The sequence below is a fragment of the Geospiza fortis genome, unplaced genomic scaffold (genome assembly GCF_000277835.1).
Source record: "Geospiza fortis unplaced genomic scaffold, GeoFor_1.0 scaffold417, whole genome shotgun sequence".
Lineage (NCBI taxonomy): Eukaryota > Metazoa > Chordata > Aves > Passeriformes > Thraupidae > Geospiza > Geospiza fortis.
The window spans coordinates 612,610-621,996 of NW_005054535.1; the positions used below are offsets into that span (position 1 = coordinate 612,610).

General features: G+C 49.6%; 1 protein-coding gene across 1 annotated transcript in view; it reads left to right on the forward strand.

Annotated features, from left to right (window-relative positions):
- Nucleotides 1-6,195, forward strand: part of ZMAT4 (zinc finger matrin-type 4) — a 51,869-nt gene extending 45,674 nt beyond the window's left edge. The window contains exon 7 of the mRNA XM_005429238.2: nt 5,746-6,195. Coding sequence (XP_005429295.1) covers nt 5,746-5,761 — 16 coding nt within the window. The 3' untranslated portion in view covers nt 5,762-6,195. The remainder of the gene's footprint in view (nt 1-5,745) is intronic.
- Nucleotides 6,196-9,387: the final 3,192 nt, after the last annotated feature.

Genomic DNA, 9,387 nt, shown 5'->3' on the forward strand with positions numbered 1-9,387 from the left:
AGCCCAAAGTGTCTGTGGGGTGAAACATGACAATTGCCACTGTTTGGTTGAGCACCAAGGGCCAGACAAGGTGCTGTCCAGCTATATTGATAATTATTCCAATACAGGGCTGAACCCACATGGGCTTGCTGAAGTCCCACTGCTTTGTGGATAATGATACTGAGTTTGCAGCTTCTTTCATGTGTGGAACCTCAGCAGAGACACCATGAGCCTAAGGGGATTAGGTGTTTCCCAGTGAAACAGTTTTTTGCTGTGATTTAGACTAATTATGCATTACCCAGCTATGAGAACTGGGGGGAGTCTGCTCTGTCAATTACTACAAATTATTAAAATGAAGTGATGGAGAAACATGATACCAGAGACTAGATTAATGAACTAATTGCTCTTAATGCACTTATATGTGAGCTTTGGGAACCATTTCAGGCTGAATCACTTGGAACTGCCCAGATTAGGAGAGGAATATAAAGGGATGTACCTGAAGTGCTTCAGGTAGCTTTGAGGGTATTCTGAAAAGTGAGCAGGGTGAGCAGAACTAGCAATGACTGCTAATGGCTCATTTTGCTTAAGCCAGCAAAGGATGAAGCCAGCCCTTCCCCAGCTGATGTCAGACCTTCTCAGGTTCCTGGTATTCTTCACATTAGCTTTATTCTATTTATTTATTTATTTGAATGCCTTCCAAATGCAGTGATGCAGCACACCTGGCAGTGCAGGTGTGCTGTGGAGCAGGGGCTGGGCCAGGTGAGTGAGCCAGGTGTGGTTTTGGGCTGTTCCATGAACAATCTGTGACCTTGGCTGCCTCCATCTCCTGCTGGGGGACCCCTGCCCAGCCAGCTCATGTGGGAACAGCTGGGGCAGGGTCAGGATCCACACCCAGGGCAACAAATTCCCACTGCTGGAAAACAGCTGAGAGCTCTTCCTCTTGGAATCCACGAATGGCAGCATCTGTGCCGTGCTGCTCTGGCCCAGAGCTGTCATTTATCCTTCCAAGTCTGTGTGATTATTGCTGTGGTTGCTGTTGGTATTACTGTGAAGGATAAAGAAGTTTATCTCAAGCCAGGAGGGCAGACAGAGATGTGCAGGAAGCTGTGTCACCAATCCCCCACACCAGAAGGGTGCCTGGTCCTCTGGGTTATCCCCACACCCTCTGCTCTGTTGTGCAGTCTCCTGCAATTAGCAGAGATGAAGAAATCTTAATTTCTAGTGCTGTGAATGAGCACCTTGGGAAGTTATTTGTGCTTTGACTGTGGTTGGAGTGACAGATGACACGTGTGCCCTGGGCTCAGCCTGTTTCCAGATAAAGAAGTTTATCTCAAACCAGGGCAGCCTCATGGATGGGAGACAGAGATGTGCAGGAAGCTGTGTCACCAATCCCCCACACCAGAAGGGTTTCTGCTCCAGCAAAGGAATGTGCTGGGCAGCACAAACGACAGATTCTGGGCTGTATCTATGTCCCACTAGCTTTTCCAAGGAATTGCCTCTTCCATCCAAAGAAAGGGACTTTGGGGATGCAGAGCTGGTCCTGTGCTGAGTTCCCAGAGCTGTGCTGTCCCATGGCAGCACTGTGGCTCCCAGGTGTGCTGTGTGCACAGTGAGGATCGTCCCCTGCTCACTCCTCAGCCAGTGTTCCCCCTGGTTTCTGCTGTTCTCATTATTGCTGCTTAATGTCAAGGCTGTCCTCTGCCTCCTAACTCAGGCTGAAGCCACTGGACTGCAGTTGCCAAGGCAACAAAACATTTTATGTAGCTGTCCTACTTCGTACAGTTAAAAACTAAACAAACCTGAAGGAAGGGGCAGTTAGTGAAGGGCTGGGCTGAAGGGATGCAGGGATTTTCTCTGGGACAAAGGGCAAAACAGGGACCAGCGATTGCAGGATGGAAGCTGACACCACCCAAAAAATACCAGGCAGATGAGTTTCCTGGAAAGCTGCTTCAGGAGTTCACAACTTTTATGAGGCATGAGCTGCACTGTGGTTATTTATTACTGCTCCTGAGAGCTCTGCAGAGCTGAGAGCCCCAGTTAGAGCTGCCTTAAATAACCCACACACACACCAGGAGCTTGGCAGCTGTGTTAGCCAGGAGCCTGGCACTGCCCTGGGGAGGGCTGGGGGTCCTGGGCCTCCATGGGCAGCACAATTTGAGGGCTGGGGGTCCACAGGCAGCACAATTTGAGGGCTGGGGCTCCATGGGCAGCACAATTTGAGGGCTGGGGGTCCATAGGCAGCACAATTTGAGGCTTGTACCAAGCAGCTGAGCTGCTCTTCCTTGAGTGGTGTGGCCAGGAGAAATGAACCATTCAACCTCCTCAGAGGACGCACAGGAGGAGTGGGATGAGGGAGAGCTCATGGGATAGCTCAAACAGTGATAAAGGAGAACTCTGGAAATAGTAAATGCAAAGAAAAAGCCCTCAGGAATAAAGCACTGCCCTCCAGCCCATCTCCATTCATAGGAACTTCAGGTGCTACCCCAAGTGCTTCTGACTGCATTTGTTTGACCAAAAGAGGGGGGAATAGGGCTTAGGAAGGAAGCTGGATGTTTCTTGGCTGGTATTTTGGTGCTGAATAAAAGATGTAGGAAGAGTGAGCTAATACTGAGCTGGTCCTTATCCCTCCAGCTGTGCAGGCACAAAGCAGATCTATCTGCCAGCTCCTGGTTTTTTCTCCAGGTACTTGAGCTTAATTGGAAAATTAAGGTTAAATGCCCCACTGGATGTGTGGGGAGTGCAGGGCTCAGCTCAGGCTGCCATGGGTGATGCTGCTGGCTGTGGGCACGTGCTGGCACAGAGCAAGTGTTGGGGTGTGCTGGTGTTCACAGGGGTTCTTGGATGGGGGAAGAGACGAGGATCTGACTCCATGTTTCAGAAGGCTTGATTTATTATTTTATGATCTATATTACATTAAAACTATACTAAAAGAATAGAAGAAAGGATTTCACCAGAAGGCTAGCTAAGAATAGAATAGCAAAGAATGATAACAAAGGTTTGTGGCTCAGCCAGAGAGTCTGAGCCAGCCAGGCTGTGATTGGCCATTAATTAGAAACAACCACACGAGACCAATCACAGATCCACCTGTTGCATTCCACAGCAGCAGATAACCATTGTTTACATTTTGTTCCTGAGGCCTCTCAGCTTCTCAGGAGGAAAAATCCTAAGGAAAGGGTTTTTCATGAAAAGATGTCTGCGACACCTCTGGGTGCAGGGAGCAGAGGTGCTTTTGGCAGAGCAGAAAATCCAGACTCAGGTTTGGGGTGGGTGTCAGCCCTGGGCCACCTGTGGGTCTGTCACACGTGCCAGAGTGAGAGCTGAGCTCTGAGCTCCTCTGCTCGGGCTGGCGGCCACGGAGGGCTGAGATCCAGCCCTGCTAATGAACAGTCTGACTGTGTGGGGATAACCATTCCCACTTCCATAAAGAACAACTTTGTCTTCTCGCCCTTCATTTTTGTCTCTTCGATCAGCCAGACCTCTCTGCCACATCTAGAGCTCACAAATGTATTCCAGGCTTTTATAATCACTCATTTGCACTTTCATAGATGCTAATACATGGAAGGGTTTCCCTTTCAGACTCAGGCTTGCTGGTTAATTTCAGGATTTTTGCAGAGAGAGGACCCAATCCTGCAGCCATCATTGGGGTGAAACCAATTCAATGGTCAAAATTAATTCTGAGGGGTTAAGAGTGGTCATGTCCAGTAGAGGAGGTGGCTCTGCAGCCTTTCCTGCACAACTCTCACCTTGACTTTGAGGAAGCCCTGATGGTTGATGTCCTGCTGAGGAGCAGAGGCAGCAAGCTTAGGCCTGGGCAGGCTCTTTCCTCTTTTCTTTCCTTTTTATTTTTTTTTTATTTTCAGGCTGAGAACACAGATGTCTCATTGGAACAGGGTATTTATCAACATAAGCTGCTTGGCTATTCAGGCATGAGCTAATCAAAATATTGTTAATATCATGCCTGGAGAAATGTCACCCTTTGCCGTGGTTGCATCTACACCACTTCTCTCATCTATTTAAGAAGGTGTGAACAAACACTGACAGCCTGTTGTGGCTGAAGCTTGTCCCAGGGTCTGTGTGTCTGGCACAGCCAACACGTGGGGAGCTCTGGGGCTGCCTGGCCCGGCTCCACCTGGGTCAGATTTAGTGCCAAATGCTGTTTCTGTTTCTCCTGGATGCTTCCAGCCCTGTCCCTGGTGCCAGCAGGTTGGGCTCCTTCTGCACATCCTTGTCAGAACCCAGGACATTGCTTGGGAGGACTCGAGACCCTGGCAGGGGGATCAGAGACCTTGGCACAGAGTCACAAACACCCGTGCCTTTGATTTTAGCCCTTGGAAACAATCACCAACTTTGTGTGAGGATTTACAAGCCACAAGGGTTTGAGTAGAATGATAATGAATTACAACCACCATCTTTGGGTGAGTATTAAAAAGCCACAAGGGTTTGAGTAGAATGATAATGAATTTATCACAAGGTGAAAAAGGGGAATTTTGGGGATTTAGAATGGGGGTTCAAGAGGCAAGATGGAGGAATCTGGGCGTGTCCTGTCCTCCTTCTCCTTCTCCTTCTCCTTCTCCTTCTCCTTCTCCTTCTCCTTCTCCTTCTCCTTCTCCTCCTTCTCCTCCTTCTCCTTCTCCTTCTCCTTCTTCTCCTTCTCCTTCTCTTCTCCTCCTTCTTCTTCTTCTGCTCTCCTCCATCTTCTGCTGGGATGGTGACACTTTTGGATTGGTTTAGAGTAGAGACAGACTGTCTAACAGAGGTGATAGGTATAGAAGATTATTATAAATAAACCACACATAGTTTTTAGTATAAAAAGCCAACACCACCCCAAGGGCAGGGACTGTGCCACAACCCAACCTGCTGGACAGATCTCAGCAGGGCAGAGAAAGAATGGAATAGATAAGAAAAAACAAACAACCTTGAGAAGCAGAGCCAACAATTCTTGGCTTCTTCTTCAGTCACAGGGCTGGGAGAAAAAAGAGACTTTCTAATACCTTGGGGTCATCTCAACCACAGAAACCTGAGGCATCCTCCCTCGGGATGAAGGTGTTCTCTGACAGAAGATTTCCTGTAAAATTCTGGAAATTGGAGTAAATGAGTTGTATTGTGCACTTCACACCCAGGCCAAATGATTTTGTTCTACAGTAACAGTAACTCTTGGAAATGGGAGCATTTCTATGCACTTTTTGCAGTGTATAGTGGGTTATGGTAAAGGAACCTTTAGAGCAGTAACAACTCCAGAAGATGAATAATTACAAAAGGTAGATGGAATTGATAGGCATTTTAATTTGTCATAGTTTCAGTTCCAGGGAGCAGCTGAATAATTACACTGCCTGTGAAGAAAGGGAATGTAATACTTCCCCTCATTATAGATCTGACTTGTCTCCCTTCCCTTTTAATGTAAGTGAAAATGAAGATATCTCTGATATCTTCTGTTTTGATCATAATTTGAAAGCCCCAGAGCAGCCTGTACAGCTCTGTGTTGTGGTGTGGGGTGTACAGATTAATCATTTTAATGTAAAACCCAAACACTGGGTTAATTGCTCAAAGCACAAACCTGAGCTTGCCAATGCCAATTCCAGTGAGGAATTCCTCATCAGCCGAGCTGTGCTGGGCCATGGAGGAGCCCAGTTGGGCAGGATTTGTGAGGCTCTTAAATTCAAATTTAAGACCTAAAGAAAGGAGACTTTTTCCAATTTGCTGTGGTGGTTTTCTTTCATAAAACACACCAGGATGGAGCGTGACCTGTGCTTCTTTTCTCTCTTGCAGCCTGAAGAACCAATAGTGGCTCGTCAGTGGAGAAGAGGACAAGCACTAATGCTGCTTCTGTGGAGGGGAGCAGGTCAGCAGGAGAGGAAGCTTTCTTGGACAGTGATCCTATGTGGATTCAATAATTAACATGTAACTAACCTTTGCTTTGGACAAGTACATGGATGATTTTTTTTTTTTTTATTTTGTGGTGAGTTAAAATATTTCGATGGATTTTTTTACCCTTTCAAGACAATATTTATTCAGCACAGAGTCTAGAGTATGATAACTATCCTGTAAATACAGCACTTACTCATCAGTCATCTTCAGGGACAGTGGAAACAAACTATTTTACTTTTTCATATTTATTCCTAGATTTCTCCCAAGAGTATAAGATTATTCCACTACATTATCCATGATAGTGATGTAATCAGTCTTCAATCAGAAATAAACACACTTTCTTCACCTTCTCCAGCATGGTTTGTGTCAACACATACAGAGCAGCAGCAGTGAATCCTGGGGATTGTGTAATGGATGAGTTCCTTCCTTCCCTCTTTGTCTCTAAAGAAACAAATGGGTTCCATGAGTAAAGAACACTGCAAAGAAAGTGTGAATTCTTTTTCCTGCTGGTAGGAATCCTGCAGGCTCAGCAGAAGCTGTTTGCTTCGTTGACTTTGCTGCGAGGCCGGACGCTGCCGTGCCCACCGGAGAGCTGCAGGTGCCACCCGAGCCTTGGCACAGGCTGAGCTGGCCAGGCCCTCCCAGGTAAGGCTGGTGCCCTGTGCACCTGCAGGGACAGGGGTTAGCCCTGCACTCACCCTGTGGCAGCTCATTGCCCTGCCTGCTTTGGGCACCTGAGCAGAGAAGGAGCCGAGCGGGAAGAGAGCCCTGCAGTGCTCTGCACCCTGGGGCTGCCCAGAGCTCTGCTGGCCACGAGCCCCAGCCCTGGGCTGTGCCTGAGCCCCTGGGCTGTACCTGAGCTGTCCCTGAGCCCCTGGGCTGTACCTGAGGCCCTGGGCTGTACTTGAGCTGTACCTGAGCCCCTGGGCTGTACCTGAGCCCCTGGGCTGTCCCTGAGCCCCTGGGCTGTGCCTGAGCCCCTGGGCTGTACCTGAGCTGTACCTGAGCCCCAGGGCTGTACCTGAGCTGTGCCTGAGCCCCTGGGCTGTGCCTGAGCCCCAGGGCTGTACCTGAGCCCCAGGGCTGTACCTGAGCTGTACCTGAGCCCCTGGGCTGTACCTGAGCTGTCCCTGAGCCCCTGGGCTGTACCTGAGCTGTACCTGAGCTCTACCTGAGCCCCTGGGCTGTGCCTGAGCCCCTGGGCTGTGCCTGAGCCCCAGGGCTGTACCTGAGCTGTACCTGAGCCCCAGGGCTGTACCTGAGCTGTCCCTGAGCCCCTGAGCTGTACCTGAGCCCCTGGGCTGTACCTGAGCCCCTGGGCAGTGCCCAGAGCTCTGCTGGCCACGACCCCCAGCCCTGGGCAGTGCCTGAGCCCCTGAGCTGTGTCTGAGCCCTGGGCTGTACCTGAGCTGTGCCCAAGCCCCTGGGTAGTGCCCAGAGCTCTGCTGGCCAGGACCTTCAGCCCTGGGCTGTCCCTGAGCTGCCCCTGGGCTCTGTCTGAGCCCTGGGCAGTGCCTGAGCCCTCCCTGGGCTGTCCCTGAGCCCTTGGGCAGTGCCTCAGCCCCTGGGCTGTCCCTGAGCTGTCCCTGAGCTGCCCCTGGGCATTACCTGAGCCCCTGGGCTGTACCTGAACCCCTGAGCTGTGCCTGAGCCCTTGGACATTACCTGAGCTCCCGGGCTGTCCCTGAGCCTCCAGAGCTGTGGAGGGACAGCCTGGGTGCACTGCAGCATCACCTCCTTCCCTCTGAGGGGACACTCAGAGGCACTGCAGGAGCTCTGTGTGATTAATTTGTGCTCTTGCATCGATGCCTTTCATGTGTGCAGGAGAATGGGTTTTTCACAGATGAGTAAACATCTCCTCGGGTTTCATAGCTGTGGGGTGGTTTCATTTATTGTGTTTTGGGTAATAACACGAGCTGCTAGTGTTCCTGAAGCTAAACTGCCTCTTTACAGAGAGAATGATTTACAGAAATAGGGCACATCAGTCATGTGGGTTCAAGCCTGACTTTTCCAAGCCTTCTTTCCCCAAAGGAGCCCTCCCCCAAGCAGCATCCAGGGTGCTGCAGAGGCGTTTTTGTCAGGAGACAAGTCCAAAAATCTGTGTGCTCTAGTAATCACTACAAGCTAATTGCAGCAAATTAATTACAGCACAAACACAATTTCTTTCCCCAGGCAGGCATGGAGACGGCTCTGCAGTGAGCTGGGTTGGACCCAGGCTCTGCTCCCAGCCTGTGCTGGGCTGGCTGTTCTCCCTGGGGTGTCCAGGTGTCACTCTGGTGTCACTCTGGTGTCACTCTGGTGTCACTCTGGTGTCACTCTGGTGTCACTCTGGTGTCTTGTGGCACTGCAGAGCAGGCTCAGCTCTGCTGATGGGATTCCCACCCCACAGCACCTGGCCCAGGTGAGTGGGAGGCAGGTGAGCTGCCCCATCACACCTCCAACTTCTGCCTGGAGGGAACACAGCAGCGCAATATTTCCATTTGTTGCCAAAATTGTCCAGGTCTTTGGTCCCTAAATCCTTTTAATCTGTTGCTTTTCCTAAGTTCATTAGGCTTTCAAAGCAAGACATAAAAAGACAAATCTGCTCATGGTAAGTCAGTGGTCCTTGCAGAAGTGACGCCAGATCTCTGATGTCAAGCCTGGTCCAGTGGCCCCAGGCTGGAATGTGTGAGAGGATGTATTAGAGAGCTTTGAAAATGCTTCAGTGCAACCACTGCATCCCCCTAGGTTACTTTAAACTGAAGGGTGAAAACATTTGAGTACATTTTCTTCATTTAAAAAAAAAACCATAAAAACACACTCAGCATTTTTCATGCAGAACATCTATAGGTAACAAATTTGATTTTTGCCTGTTCTGGCCAAATGTTTTTACTGGTTTAAAATTCTGTGCAAGATAGTCTGTAAAGAAAGCAAAACTCAATAATATATGTTCAGTGTGGTTGGGTCTCTCCCCAGACTCACTTCACAGTCAGTGCTAACTGGAACACAGGTGGCACTGGGTGACAGCTGCAAGGAAATGTAATGTTCTAGAAGTGTTTCATTAACGTGGCCATACTGAGGCAGCTCTAGAGTCTGCTGTGAGTCAGGTCGTGTTTCAGGGGCAGGACACCGACTTCCAGTGGTGTTTTATGCTCAGTCACAGCCCAACACAAATAATATGTGGCTTTATCTGGCTCCTTATGTGGTGGCAATGGAGCTCTATGGCAACAGGGTGTAACCTGAGGCAGCAGCTTCATACAGAGATTAATCATGGCAGAAGAATGCTCCTGCTACGTAAGCGGTGCTTCCTTTGTGAAGTTCCTATTGCATCAACTTAATTAGCAAGTCCTGCCCTTTAAAACCACCTTCCATAATCTTCAAATGAAGTACGTGGAAGGAAGTCTGGTTCTTCCTCTGGGCTGCACCTGCCCGAGGTCAGGGACCTGAGCAGCTGCCAGGCACAGCAAGAGCCTGTGGGGAGTGCCCAGGGCTGGAGTGGGGCTGGGGACAAGCAGGACCCACTTTGGGGGTTGAATGAGAGCTCCAGAGAGAGAGAAAATGTAC